General features: G+C 37.7%; 1 protein-coding gene across 4 annotated transcripts in view; it reads right to left on the bottom strand.

Moving 5' to 3' along the window:
- Window positions 1–15,528, bottom strand: part of LOC150099115 (coronin-2B-like) — a 565,643-nt gene that overhangs the window by 98,379 nt on the left and 451,736 nt on the right. For all 4 annotated transcript variants that reach the window (XM_090404927.1, XM_090404925.1, XM_090404924.1 and 1 more), the window contains one exon: window positions 8,346–8,459. In XM_090404927.1, the coding sequence (XP_090261053.1) occupies window positions 8,346–8,459 (114 nt within the window). The remainder of the gene's footprint in view (window positions 1–8,345; window positions 8,460–15,528) is intronic.

The raw sequence follows: 15,528 nt of genomic DNA, 5'->3' as shown, positions 1-15,528 counted from the left end.
GCTTTTCTTACCACACTCGTTACCCTTCTGGCCTGCACTTTATACTGTTCATGTGGCTGCCGGTCACCTTTCTCCTTAAATTCCCTCCACAGTTGTTTCTTTTTTTGCAGCTCAATCTTATTTGTTTATTCATCCTTTTAACCCCTACTTGATTTATTATTCAGACTCTAGGTATACAGTCAGCCACTGCCTCATGCAAACACTTCTTAACTGCCTCCCATGCACTATGCAGTTTTACATGCCATGGCACTGAACCAATCAAACTCCTAAGCATGTCATACTTACCAGCCCGATAATTCCACATGTACAATGTCTTAATTGTAAATTCCACACCTCCCAAGTCAAGATCCTATGATTACTCTCACCGATTGGTGGCAACATGGTCAAGGAACATAGTTGAAGGAATCGATAGCTCCAATTATCACTTAACCAAAAAAATTAGTGACAACACTCAAGGAATTGGTAGGTCATTCCCCCTCCTACATCAAAAAGACACAACACATTACATTAGAAAAAGATGATTTATTAGTCAGTTTTGATGTCTCTACCCTCTTTACGAATGTCCCGGTGTTCCAGTGTTCTTTGATAAGAAAAAACAAAACAATAAAACTTATGACATCCTGGAGATATGCATATTAAAAGATCTGTATAATTTGGGACTTACAATCCTTCTTTTACAGAACAAATTCTCTCCAGATATCACAGCGCTCTTTGCACATGTATTGCGTTCTGGTTATTTTGTATGGCAAAATGCTTTCTACCTACAAAAAGAAGGCACAGCCATGGGCTCGCCATTATCCCCCCCCATTGCTAACTTTTATATGGAACATTTTCATTTTGAGCAACTTGCTTTAGGTTCCTCTCCTTTAAAACCCAAAGTATGGCTTAGATACGTTGATGATGTTTTCGTGATCTGGTCCCATGGCCGCTAGACACATTCCTTAACCACCTAAACAAACAACACAAACTCATACAGTTCACAATTGAGATTGAAAAACAGAACACTTCCATTTCTAGACACACTTGTCACACCTCTTCCTTCTGGCAATCTTTCCTTCACTGTTTACCAGAAATCAACACATACTGGCCAATATATACACATAAACTCCTACCACCACCCAACACAAAAACTAGGTGTCATTAATGCACTAAAAAACAGGGCCCTGAAGATCTGCACCAGTGAACAAACACTGAAAGACAAATTTAAAGTGATCAGCAATACTTTTCAAAAAAAATGGATACAGCCAAAACACTATTAACAAAATTCTCTACAAGCCCTCAATAATAAACAAAGACAAATCAGACTACAATAAAACTATACCCATTCCTTACATTAAAGGGACATCAGATAAAATAAACAGAATACTACAAAAATACAACCTCAAAGCCATCTTTAAACCTCCTGCAAAACTAAAAAGTTTACTCAACTCATCCAAAGACCCACTCCCTCCGCTGGCCTACCCTGGAGTATAACGTGTTTATTGCACCTGTAATGTACCATATATAGGAGAAACAGAACGCACAATTCCTATAAGACAAAAAGAACATAAACGACACATTAAATATAATAATTATGGTGAAGCTGACCTTTCTGATCATGCCCTGAACACCTTACATAGAATTGACTGGAAAAGCACTAGTTGTCTACATCACACCAAAACATGGTATGAAAGTAAATTTAAGGAAGCCTGTGAGATTATTACCAACCACCCCAATCTGAATAATAACGATGGTCTAAAAATCCCAAACATATGGAAGGCTTTAACCCACAGAACCTTGCTCTATAAGAGCAACTATAAACAGGACTGTAGAAAATCCAGGATCCTAAATCAAAAATAACAATGGTAATGCTAAAAATGGGACATCATTGTTACTAAAAGAAAACTATTTGAAAAAAAAGAATGTTTATTCATGTTATCATAAATAGAATTTAGCTTGAAGTAGTTTATAAATAATTTTTTTTTTCACTAGAGGTCATGCCAGTAGCATAACTTGTGATCAATTGATTGTTTGTGTAGCTTACTGTATGTAATGTAACCTAGCTTGTCCTGTATGTTTGTATATGCTCCAGATGATGATCTTGATATGAAGATCGAAACATCGAGACATTAAAAGAGTTATTTATAACACAGCTGTAAAGTCCATAATTTCTAAAATGAATGCTGATCACCGTGTAACACTAAAAGAAAGGAAGGAGAAGAGTGCCTATTAAGTTTTATGAACTTTGAATGAATTTCTTTTGGTGTTCAACCTTCTTTTACAAAGAATTTTATAACCGCACGATACTCAATTTTATCCATTTCTAGGGATGCAGACAACACTTTTGCTTCAGACAGCTGTATCAAAAAACTACTTGACAGAATGACTTGCAATTTCACAAGGATGCATATGACAGATGTACCAACTTAGAAAAAAAAAATCTTGCTGATAGTATTGCCATCTATGGTCGAGGTAGAACTTTTCAGACCACCCACGTTGATTTTTTTTTTCCCTGCCACCACCCAACACAAAAACTATGTGTCAATTTCTTGTTGAAGTTGCCTTTCATCATCCTCACCTTACAAGATTGACAGTAAATTGTGAAGCCATACTCGGCACTATTTACTGAAAGGAGGAAGCTGTTCAGCGATTGAGTTTACTTTGACAGCAAGCAGTGTCACACACAGTGATGTGGAGCATGCTCTTCTTCATGATATAGCTGGCATAATGTGCTCCCACTTAGATACGAAAGACCTGGCTAGAGAGAAAGTTTTTAATAAAAACAGGAAGATACCTTGTAAGTTCCAAATTATACAGATCTTTTAATATGCATATCTCCAACACGTCATAAGTTTTTTTTTTTTTCCATATCAAAGAACGCCGAAACCAGATGTTAATATCTCTTAAACATATTTCTAGACAGACCAAATGGTATAATATCGAGTAATGTCTATGAAAGCTACATTGTTACTAGAGAGAAAATCATTGTTTTCTAAATACCACAGAAGTCTGGAATTTGCCATTTTCTCCAATATCTTCTAACAACAGAGTGGTAGATCAGGAACTGTATGCTTCTGTGGGATTTTCTGGTTTTTGGAATGCAATGCCAACTAATTATATATGAATGCCATGAAGGAAGTATGTTTAATGGCATCTGGTCTATGTTGTCCACTCACAATTTCTAGAGCTTGCAGGAGAGCTTTCTCCCAATAACATGATCCATATAGATAATGAATAACAGAGGGGATAATGTACATCCTTGTCTCACACCAGATTTAACATTAAACCATCTTCATGTACTTCCTTCAATTCTAACTGCTGACTTACAACTCAAATAAAGACTAAGTATTGCTTGATATAATGCCCCAATGACACCATATAACTGTAGCGTATTGAATAGCTTCTCTCTTGGCACCTTGTCATATGCCTTTTTTAGATCAACAAAACTTAAATATATATCTTTGTTATATTCCCATGATTTCTCAACTATCTCTCGTAAAGTGAAGATCTGATCCTGAGAGCCTCGATTTGGCCTGATTCAAGCTTGTTCTTCACCAAGCTTTTCTTCCACAATTCTTCTCAACCGTTTCTCAAGTATACTTGCATAAATCTTACCAGGAACACTCAGTAGGGAAATACCTCTGTAAATCTCACATTCAGTTTTATTTCCCTTTTAATATATGGGTACCATCAGAGCTCTACTCCAATCATCAGGAATTTGTCCCACTGTCCAGGCCTTCTGAACTATGCAGTGCAGCCACTGTAAAACTTTTATAGCATAATACTTCAGCATTTCTGGTCGAATATCATCTATTCCTGCTGCCTTTCCACATTTCAAGCCTTTGATGGCTTTTTCTACTTCAAGTATGGATATGTATTCCTGACTGTATGCCTGTTGAGTGTTTTTTACCACTGTGCAATCACATCTTGTAACATTTAGCAATTTTTTGAAGTAATTACTCCATACTTCAAGGATATCTTTTTCTCCTGTTTTTCATGCCACCTTTATCATCTCTAAGTCCTTTTCCAGCACTCTTTCCTCCATTTCTAAGCTTCTTCAACAACCTCCAAAATATTTTGCCACTTTCTTGATATTTATTTTCTATGTTCTTGCCAAAGTCCTTCCATGACTTTTGTTTAGCTAGTTTTACAGTGTTTAGATTTTTTACATTTGTCTCTGTATCCTCTAAGAGTACAAGCTGATTTATTTGCCAGGAACTTTTGATGTGCTTTCTTAGATTCCTTCACTGCCTCTTTAACTTCCTGTGTCCATCATGGAATTCTGATTTTTCTATCCTTGCAGACAAACTCACCACATGCCTCTCTGGATGAATTAATCAGGTTTTCTTCAAGGCTTGCCACTGAATCTCCAAGGTTTGGTTCCTATTCTCAAACTCTTTCATTTTTTCTTCAATAATCTTTGTGTATTTTAGTCTACAGTTCACATCTGAGAGCTGCTCAACTTTAATTTGCTTTAAAACTTTCTTACATGTCATTCTTTTCAATATGAAATTCAGTTTTATCCTGCTCAAGACTAAATAGTGATCACTTCCAATTTCAAATCCTCTGTACACTCTGGTGTCCTGCACCAGGGAGAAAACATCACTATCAACAATAACATAGTCAATGAGACTTTTCTTATTCCTTGCCTCTTCTCTTCATGTGAATTTGTGCACATTTTTATGTTGGAACATGGTGTTAGTAATAACCAGTCCATGTCCTGAGCAGAAATTCAAGAGGTATTTGCCATTATTATTAGCTTTGCTCTTTTCACCAAATTTTCCCCAAATATTTTTGTATGTCTCACAATCATTTCCTACTCTACTATTTAGATCCCCAACAAGGACCAACTTTTCCTTTTTCATTTTGTCAGTTGCTTTCTCTAAATCCTCAAAAAATTCCTCCACTTCTACCTTAATAGAACCTTCTGTGGGACCATAGGCATACAACACCGGGCAACTCATTGCAAAGGTGGAGCAAGCCAACATCACTCCTATCTCAATATCTCCCATAATGCAAAACACATCCACTTGCGGATATGTATAATGTTATGCATTAAGATAAGGGCCACTACCCAGACTAGTTTCGACCTTTATTGAGGTCTCTTCAGTGGGAGCCAGGCCCAAGTGGAGATACCAGGCAGAAGCATTAGCAAGGTCATCTCTATGTATAGGAGTTGCCTGTGAGAGATACTGAGAGAGGAATGATGTTGGCTTGCTCCACCTTTGCAATGAGTTGCCCGGTGTTGTACCACCTTACCGCAGTCCTGAAGATACTTTCAGGCGCAAACTTTGTTTGCTCATGCTTGGATAAAGCATTAAACTAAATTTATTATAGTGTAACCAAGTGAAAAATAAACTTTCAACATCTTTCTCTAAATCTAGAGTAATTTAATAAAAAGGTGGCACACCGTTTTGCAACTACTATAGGTAGAGATGACCTTGCTAATGCTTCTGGCTGGTATCTCCACTTGGGCCTGGCTCCCACTAAAGAGACCTCAATAAAGGTCGAAACTAGTCTGGGTAGTGGCCCTTCCCTTAATGCATAACATTATACATATCCGCAAGTAGATGTGTTTTGCATTATGGGAGATACTGATATAGGAGTGATGTTGGCTTGCTCCACCTTTGCAATGAGTTGCCCGGTGTTGTACCGCCTTACCCCAGTCCTAAAGATACTTTCAGGCGCAAACTTTGTTTGCTCACGCTTGGATAAAGGATTAAACGAAATTTATTATAGTGTAACCAAGTGAAAAATAAACTTTCAGCCTTTTTGCTTCATGATATGTGATACATTGTTCTGTTTTTAACTTTTGTATCTCCTTTTCATCCTTCCACATTTGTCATGCTCAGAAGTATGCTGGGTAGTCTCCCTCATAGAGCATTTTGGTGTTTTGCATTTATAGTCTTTATTCTTGTGATCTTTACTGTTACATCAAGCACAGATGGCAGAACTGACAGGCAGTTTGAGAATGACCATATATCTGACTTTCAACGCACAATAAAGGGTTTGGGTTATAGAAACTAACTGGATAGTTGAGATATCCAGTTTTGACAGATGACAGTGGTTTGTTAAGGTAAGGATGTTATTTCTAGTGGGAACCAGCTGCCCATCCCTACATTTCAGGATTCTTCTTTTAGATGTCACTTCTTGATCCTTGAGTTGAGAGCACATCTCTTCGCTAGGAACATCAAGAAAGTCAAACTCTAATATTACACCTCTGAAAAGTTTAAAGTTTTGTTTGGGGTAACTTAATTGGTATTCCTCCAAGAGATATTGCATGAAGTAATTTTTCTGATTATGCTACTGTAGCTGCCTCAATGAGGATATCTCGTGAACACAGTTCCTTTACAGAGGAAATTCTGCAAGAGATGTTCTTAAGGTGTTCTTAATCTTATACCTTCTGAGTGTAAAATAAAGAACAGTGGTGTATTTGTTGCAGCTTCTGGTTTTCTGTTAATGATTCTATAGTTTCTAAACCTGGTTGGGGCTTTTTGAGGGCCTCTGATCAACAAGAGGTTGAAATATTATTCATTCTCAGGAGGAGTTTGATTCAGCACCAGTGCTCCTCCACCCACCACAGATCCACACATGCACTCAGGAGTGGAATGCCAGGGCTATTTGGATGCTATATGGGAATCAAACCAAGCCTTGGACCCTGTACCCAGACCATGGGAAAAGAGACGTACTGCAACACCTTTGACCCTTGTGTCATACTCACTAGTTCACTGATCCTGGCAGGGCCATCCAGAACTACCTATCTTGCCTAAGTAGTGCTAGATTACCAGGATCCCTTTTCTGGATCTTCATGGGTTGCACACTACACGGCAAACACAGTGGCAATGTTTTGGATCTCAGTGATGGTGGTGGTCTGGAAGATAGGTTAGTAAAAATGACTCAGGAGAACTAGAGCAAAGAATACAGAAAGAAAAGCATAGAAAAGGGCCAGTACCATCACTGGGAGGTTTCCTCTGCCATGCAAATTGCAGAGGCTACTCAACAGAAGGATGGGGGCAGGGAATAATCGAGACATATAAGTTGGTAATGAATTAAAACTGGGTTAATGTGGATGAGATTTTTCATAGGATGAGTGGAGAATGCAAGAGAACAAGAGGACAGCCTTAAAGTTTACTCGAATTTTTTACTGTATTTACTCGAATATAGCTCGCACTTTTTTTCCCCAAAATTAAAGTTAAAAAATCGTGGTGTGAGATATATGTAAGGATTTTCGGAAATTAAAGTTTTTCAGGAAAAAATTAAATCAATGTTTATAATTAAATTCTTAGCATTCATTATAATTTATAACTCCTCACATTATTTATAAAATGAATGGAGTTGAATTTTTTAATTATCAATGTTATTTACATGATCGGCTGCTCACTTTCATCACACGATATATTTGAATCTTTAGCGACAATGCTTCTGTAATTAAATTAAAACAAATGGTCATCTACAGAAATAGCATCATCTTCGCTCCCATCCAGGGCATTAGAGATGGTGGCTTTTTTAAAAAAACTCTTGGCAATTATTTCTGGTGAAATCATCCACACCATATAGAACCTAAACTTCACCTCATTCACTGCTCCACCCCTGCACAATCCAAGATTGAGTAGAAGTCAATACTCTCACTTCCACATTTTGTCTACTGGTGAAGTATTAGCAAAAGATCATGAGACTCAATGACAAAGGCAAGCTGACAATTATTGAGTATAAATGTTGATTCTCTTCAATCAAATTCCAAAATATCTGAAACTGCCATAACAATATTCGTTATTTCTTAAAGTTTTAAACTTTTTTTGTGTGTGATATATGTAAAACTTTTTAATTTCTTTTTCCATAAAATAAAATCAGGAGTGCAAGATATACATGAGGGTGAGTTATATAAGGAGGATGTGAGCAAAAGAGGATGAGGATTAGGTTTCTTGCTTGGAGAAGTGTTTGGAAAACGATGTCTGGAAGTGCAGACAGTGCGAAGATGGTGAATGCATTCAAGTCACAGTATGATAAGCTGTATGTGTGATGGAAGACCACCCACAATCGACTCCATGGAGGATTGATAATAATGATTAAAAAGAGTATAACCTGGACATACATGCACAAAACCTGAATCTTTCCATTTCAGGACGTCTGGGGGGGGGGGGGGGGGGGGGGGGAGGAAGATTTTAAAAGTGGATATCAGAGGATGTGAAGAGTTTAGTGGTTTGATGGATGGCTAATAAAACTTCGTTAGCAATTTACATTGCTAAAGAAATTTTATAAGACATCCATTAAATATCATGTAAAAAATTTAATGAGCTGAGTTTATATCATCAAGTTAGTAGGTAACCATGTACAGCATAATATATTTCGATAATCTTGATAATTACCTTTAATGATATCAAAATAGGATTCCGGTTTTTACCCATTAACCATTCTTCAGATGTTAAAGCTGGTGTTGGTGCTGCAGTATCAGGAAATATATCATCTTGAAATTGTTCAGACTATAAAAAAAATTAAATTAATCACTTTTTATGATTTAAATCACTGATTTCAAGCGATTTATATCATACTGAACATGATAAATACAACAGTTATTATAACAGGGTGGTTTTACAAACCCTCCAATCTTCTTTTCTTCTCTGTTTAGATATTAAATGAAAACTTGAATACTTTACTTACTCTTGATCTAATTTGTCTGATATATTCTTTCAGGTACATAGCTGATGTTAAAGTATATAGCTTTCTCTCACTCTCTTTTGTTTTTAAATGTGAATCCTATCATTGAGCTTATCATACATGGTCATATAATGTAAGTTGTTTCCTGCATAAAGACTTTTACAAACATCCAGTTAGGTTTGAACCCATAACTGGTTAGCTGATAAGTAGGAATGTTATCCACTTTGCTCAACTGTGATGACATAGTAACACCATAAGATAATATAACCATACTTTAATGGAGATCGGAAGTGGTACAGAAACGATATTTGCTCTCCATAGCATGGTTTCTGGATTATCTAACCCTTGGATGATTCACAGTAACAATTATTAATTTAATGTAATAAACAAATCAGCATGAAAATATAGGAATAAAACATTAAAAAAATTAGGAGAGAACAACAGGAATATGTGAATTTCTATAGGCAATAGGTATGGAACTGCTAAGAAAGTATTATTTATTTCGTTTAAAAAGTAGTGATACTGTATAAATTTAAGTTGGTAGAGGTTTCTTACTACTTGTGAGCTTGTTCCTTGCATAATTCCTCATTGTTACCAATGCTGCCACCATAAACCTACATCTAACACAGAGTCAGCCACCATTCAAATACCAAATTCTGGACAACATATTCCAGGATTTGAGAGAATGCTATGTTTGAGATGTACAAGGTAATCAAAATGAAAGTATTCTTGTTTAAGGCCTTGTGGAGCACCACCCAGTGATCCAAATGTTGCAAAACTTTGTAGGAATACATTATGTATTATGCAGAAGTGATATCTAAGAAAAAAAAAAGCAGTTCCAAAATTCGCCACCAGGGGTGCTATATGATGTAAGGAATGTAGGTGTAGTAATTTTCTATGAGTGTAAGAAGGAGAAAAATGACACAAGAATAAATAACACATTTTTATTCACTAGCTGTACTGTTCAATGTACTGCTCTTCCTGGTATGCCACAAAGTACATCCTTTGCACAGTGCATTCAACAGCAGAATATTGCTGGTCAGGACTGACATTACACACACATGCTGCCTTTCACACTGGAAAGTTATCAGGTTGATTCTGATAAATCCCATCTTTGAGAAATTCCCAGAGTCAGAAGCCACAGAGGGTCAGATCAGGTGAACGAAGTGGTCAGACAGTGAGAAACACAGCTGATCATTCTGGCTTCTGTGATGTTCTCAAAGAATCTCCTGTATGGATCAACCAATATGTGCAGAGGGACACCTGCATGAAAATGACTGAATCCATGCACAGGCCCTGCTGTAGCACAACAAAATTGCTTATCATATTGCAATATCTCTCGGAAGTAACTCAGCTAGTTGCAGGACCTGGCTGGCTAATGTTTTCAAAGAAGAATGGTACAATGATAAACGAAGCTGTAAACCTGCACCAGACAGTAAGTTTGTGTGAATGTAAAGGAATTCGTTGGATTTCAGGTAGGTTATGCATAGCCTATACCTGATAATTGTGGGTATTCACAGCTCTTCAGGTGATAGTGAGACTAATCTCCCTACAAAATCATGCATGGCTATGCAGCGTCCAATTTTACTCAAGCAAAGAATGTTGAAGCGAACGTCAGTCGATTATCAAAGCCCCGTAGACACAACTCTTGTGTCAGGGTTATCTTTGAATGGGGAGCAATGCAGAATCTTCTGTAAAATTTTCCAGACAATTGTGTCAGACATACGGGGGTAAAAACATTTCTCAAAATTTAGGAAATATTAATCATCAGCAGTTCCAATTTACATCCTAGGCCACCTACATATGTCCATAGAGGGGGGGGGGGGGCACAACTACTAGATAAGACTTGGATTCGTAAGCACATTTCATTGAGTAGTGTGTTGTCTTAGCATGTGTGTTACAAGTGTTAGCTGTATTCCCTGAAGATGTCTCAGTGACAGATGAAATACTGGTAGCATTAGTTTTAAATCCTTTCTTAGTGCTGTCAATACTTCATAAAACCTACAACATGATGTCTTCCTAGCACTTAAGCCTAATCACATGGATCCAGGCAGATGATATTATTATTATTATTACACCCTCCATGGAGCCGACAGACTTACTGTGGGAGGTTCATTCAACTGAGAACATATCATATAGAATCTAAAAGTCCTTAACACTCCTTGCATTAACAACACATTCTGGTAATGCATTCCATTCACTGACAATTCTCCATGTAAAAAATCTACTCCTCGCACCCTTCTTCACCACACTTTTACATAACTTCCAGGATGACCTCAGGTTCTTCCACTCCCACTTCTATTCTTTTTATAATCCCCTCTTTACCTCCTATCCACCAAACTCCACATTTCTTCAATCTCTCTCCATTCCAAAGTCCTGATATTGTCTTAGTCACCCACTCTGGACCCTCTGAAATGTCTCCACATCACACTGAAAACCAGGTAACCAGATCTGAGCACAATAGTCCAAGTGTGGTCTGACCAGTGCCTTAGACAGTGGCACAACCTCTTCCTTATCCTTGCATATTAGAGTACTTCTTATCATAGCAGCACTACAATGTGCAGCCTTTGCAACACTAGCTATAAGGCCTCTAAACTTCACTCTACTGTCAACCATTATTCCCAAATCTCTAATCTCATTCATTTCCTGCAGTACAGCACCATCGATATAGTACACAGCCTTATATTTCTGCACTCTGAAATGCAACACCTTGCACTTATTGATGTTAAAACTACAACCCCACTCTTTTGTCCAAGTAAAAAGTCTATTCAAATCTTCCTGAAGGGATTCAGCATCAGCAGCGCCACTTATAATTCTTCCCAACTTTGCATCATCAGCAAATAATTGAAGATCCCAGTCAGTCCACATGATATATCGTTTACAAACCCATTAAACAGCAGGATCCAAGAACAGAACCCTTTTTTGAGACGCTGCTCCATCATACACAATTTGCTATCGTTCAGAGAGCCAATCTCTGATCCATGTAACTAATATACTGCACCTTTTCCCATCCTCTGCAGCTTGTACACCAACTTATCATGGGGTAATTTATCAAATGCTTTTGCAAAGTCTAAGAATATCACTGTATATGATTCTCCCTTATCTAACACAGTCACCTTATCATAAAATGCAAGTAAATTACTAAAACAGGACCTACCCTTTATACAAATCCATGCTGACCATCATAAAGAATGCTGTGTCCATTAACCTAATCCTGTATTCTATTCCTACCAATCTCTCCAACACCTTGCCCACACTTGCAGTTATACAGACTGTCCTATGGTTGAAGACTTCTGTCATACACCCTCTGTCCAAAAAGAAACCGAACTTTTCGAAAATAGAAGAAACTAGTGGCAGCTGTTGTATCTTTTTGTTGTCGAAAGCAACCTTCATTAGTGTTGTGTGAACTGTTTATGACATTTGTTTCATTAGAAGCCGAGTTATAGTGCCAAGAGCAGTGTGTTTTGACGAACGGTCAGAAAATGAGTTTAAAACAGAGAGCTGCGAATGACTTTTGTGTTAAACTCGGTAAAAGTTTTACCGAAACGTATGAAATGCTTCAAAAAGCATACGGTGATGAATGCTTATCCCGTACTCACGTTTACGAGTGGTTTAAGCAATTTCAAAGTGGTCGTGAGATGCTTGAGGACAACGAAAAGCCAGGCAGTCCAAAAACTGGACTGAGCGAAGTTAACATCAAAAGGTGCGTCATTTCATCAGAGAAAACCTGAAATCGTCCATGAGAATGATTGAAGATTAACTGGGGATTCCAAAATCAACTGTGCACAACATTTTGATCGAGAGTTTGGGCCTTCGTAAACTGAATTCGAGATTCGTTCACCACAAGTTGACTGACAACCAAAAAATGTATCAAATTGAACACTGCAAGGATCTCATTAAAACCGCTCATAAGGACTCAAACTTCCTTGAAACGATCATTACTGCTGACGAAATGCGGTGTTTTGAGTATGAGCCTGAAACAAAACGCCAGAGTGCTGAGTGGAGACCACCAGAAGAGGGGCATCCAAAAAATAGCCTCTAGTTGCTTCAATCATATGCTGCTTAAGATTCTTATCTCTCAAAAATTCCACAAATTCACTCTCCTTGTTCCCATACACTATCTACTCTTTCCAGTCTATATTCCTGTAATTAAAGTCTCCCACCATGATCACCTTTTTGCATGCCCAACTTGTAGAAGTCAAAAACAATGCTGATTTGTTTCTATGATTCCAAGGGCATTATCCACAAAGAATTCATTCTGCCTGGCCAAATGGTCAATGGTGAGTTTTATCTCGAAGTTTAAGCAATTGATAGCGAGAATTCGCCGCATATGGCATGAATACTGTGATGCAGGCAGCTGGTCACTTTTGCATGATAATGCACCATCTCATCATTTGAACATTGTGAGACAGTTTTTGAGCAAAAGCCAAGTTTGTGTGTTGGATCAACTGGGGATTCCAGTTGATCCAACACACAAATGAAGTTGGGAATCGCCGTATTCACCTGATTTAGCACCCTGTGACTTCTTTTTCTTCCCCCAACTTCATTTGCCGATGAAAGGAAAGCAATACGACATCATTGAAAACATTCACGTGGCAGTAACCATGACCCTCAACAGTATCCCAAAAACCGATATAAAAAACTCATTTAACGAATTAATTGACCATGCTAAACGCTTTAGTATCGAAGCTTAAGGAGAGTATATTGATTGAAATAAATTATTTGAATAATTATAATTGGCCTGTGTTTTATTTTCTATCAAAAGTTCGGTTTCTTTTTGGACAGAGGGTGTAGAACCATGCTTGTGGACTCCTTAGGAAGCCTACCAACTGCAAGACTTTCATTAAATAACCAGGTCAAGGGCATAACCAACTGTGGTGCACATTCCTTAAGAATACGTGGTGATATTCATCTATTCCCACAGCCTTATTCATCTAACCCAACCAACATCTGGCACACCTCTGCTTCTTTCACTTCCAATTCTCTTAATACTTGCTTCTCTTTTATATATTGTATCGGATCATCTATTCCTGTATGATATACGCTGATAAAGTGCTCATTCAGTAATTCCACTATAACCTTTGCAGCTGTTATTTTGCTGCACGACTATCTACCAGTGTTAATTTGCCACAATTATTTTTTCTCTTGCTTGCCATGTAGCATAAAAATTCTCTGGTGTTAACCTTGGCCTGACCAGCCAATCTCCTCTCATACTGCACCTTTTCTTTCTTTACCACGCTTGTCACCTTTCTAGCCTGCACTTTATACTCTTCATGGATCTGATCACCACCAACTGTTTTATACCTCCTCCATAATATTTTCTTTTCCAGCACAGCTTGCTTGATTCTGCTGTTCATTCATTTCACTCTACTCCATTTTCTCGCTTAACCCTTAGTATGCAATCATACATTGCTTTTCTCAGATACTGCCTTGTGAGTTTCCATGCATTATCAACATCTTTTCCACTCAGCTCATCTACCCAATGTACTAATACTAACTGAAAAAGCTTCCTATAATCACCTGCTTTATACTTCCACATGTATCCATTTTTGGCAGTGACCTTTTCTTGTTTCATCACTTCCCAAACAAGAACTTCATGATCACTCTCACCGACCGGCAGCAGTGTCAACACTTTATTAACAACTATATCTTGAGAAGTTATCACCAAATCCAAAACAGTAAAGCCTCTAGTTGCTTCAATCATATGCTTCTTAAGATACTTATCTCTCAAAAATTCCAGAAACTTACTCTCCTTGTTCCCATACACTATCTACTCCTTCCAGTCTATATTACTGTAATTAAAGTCTCCCACCAGGATCACCTTTTTTGCATGCCCAACTAATATGCCTAAACATTTCACAGTCAGTATTTGCTGCATTCCCTGGCCTATAACAGCATCCTATCAGATATACTAACCTGTTTATTTCAACTTCATACAACACAGATTCAAAATCTGTGCATGCACTATCAACTTCCACATGTTGTCGACATAATTCATCTGCAATCATTAAGAGCACTCCCCTCCTCTTTTCACATCTCTATCCTTCCGGAAAATTATATATCCTTCTAATTCTATTCCCGACATCACATCCTTCACAGACAACCATGTTTCACTTATTCCAATTACTTTTGGGTAAGCTGTCTCAATCAATGCTACAAACTCAGCTCTCGTTTTGAATACTTACATTTCTGTATAAACATAACAATTGCTGTGTGTTTGAGGCCATTTTATCAGAACCAACTTTCTTTATTCTAGCTGCTATACTATGCTTCTCTCTTCAGCTTGACCACTCCCATTTCCCTGATCCTGACTGTAATTTCCATTCTCATCTGTCTCATCCTCACCTTTATGCATTCCATCATTTTGTGCTGCTGCAAACACATCTTCAACCTCGCATCCATCTTCCTCCTGCTGTACAATCTGTTGATTTGTGCTATCCTGTTTCACAGGTAGACTCTGATCATTTGCTACATTAACTTCTTGACTATGTGCCTTCTCAGAAAACAATAACCTTTATAAGTGCCCAACACCAAACCCATTCAAATGTAATCCATCAGCTTTATACCATTTGAACTTCCTTTCAAATTCACTCCACAGATTTACAAATTGAACCCCTCCCCCCCCTTTGCCTCAACACAACTCAGCCATCTTACTATTCATTATCTCTGCTCTCCTTCTCAATTCACTGTTATCATATTTGGCAACACACCTACGACTTTCTCAACAACCCTATTTTTCTTTACCCGCTGCAACAACTTCAAATTTCTATCAACATTCTTCTTCTCTCCAACTACGTCATTTGTGCCCACGACTACCACTAATTTTGATACCTGGTATTTCCTTTTCTGCAACACATCAGTGATTTGCTTTATTGTTCCACCAGGAAAGCATGT

The sequence above is a fragment of the Typopeltis vanoorti genome, chromosome 15 (genome assembly GCF_054136105.1).
Source record: "Typopeltis vanoorti isolate ZY-2024b chromosome 15, IOZ_Tvanoo_1.0, whole genome shotgun sequence".
Classification (NCBI taxonomy): domain Eukaryota; kingdom Metazoa; phylum Arthropoda; class Arachnida; order Uropygi; family Thelyphonidae; genus Typopeltis; species Typopeltis vanoorti.
This window is presented reverse-complemented; position numbering and strand designations above follow the sequence as displayed.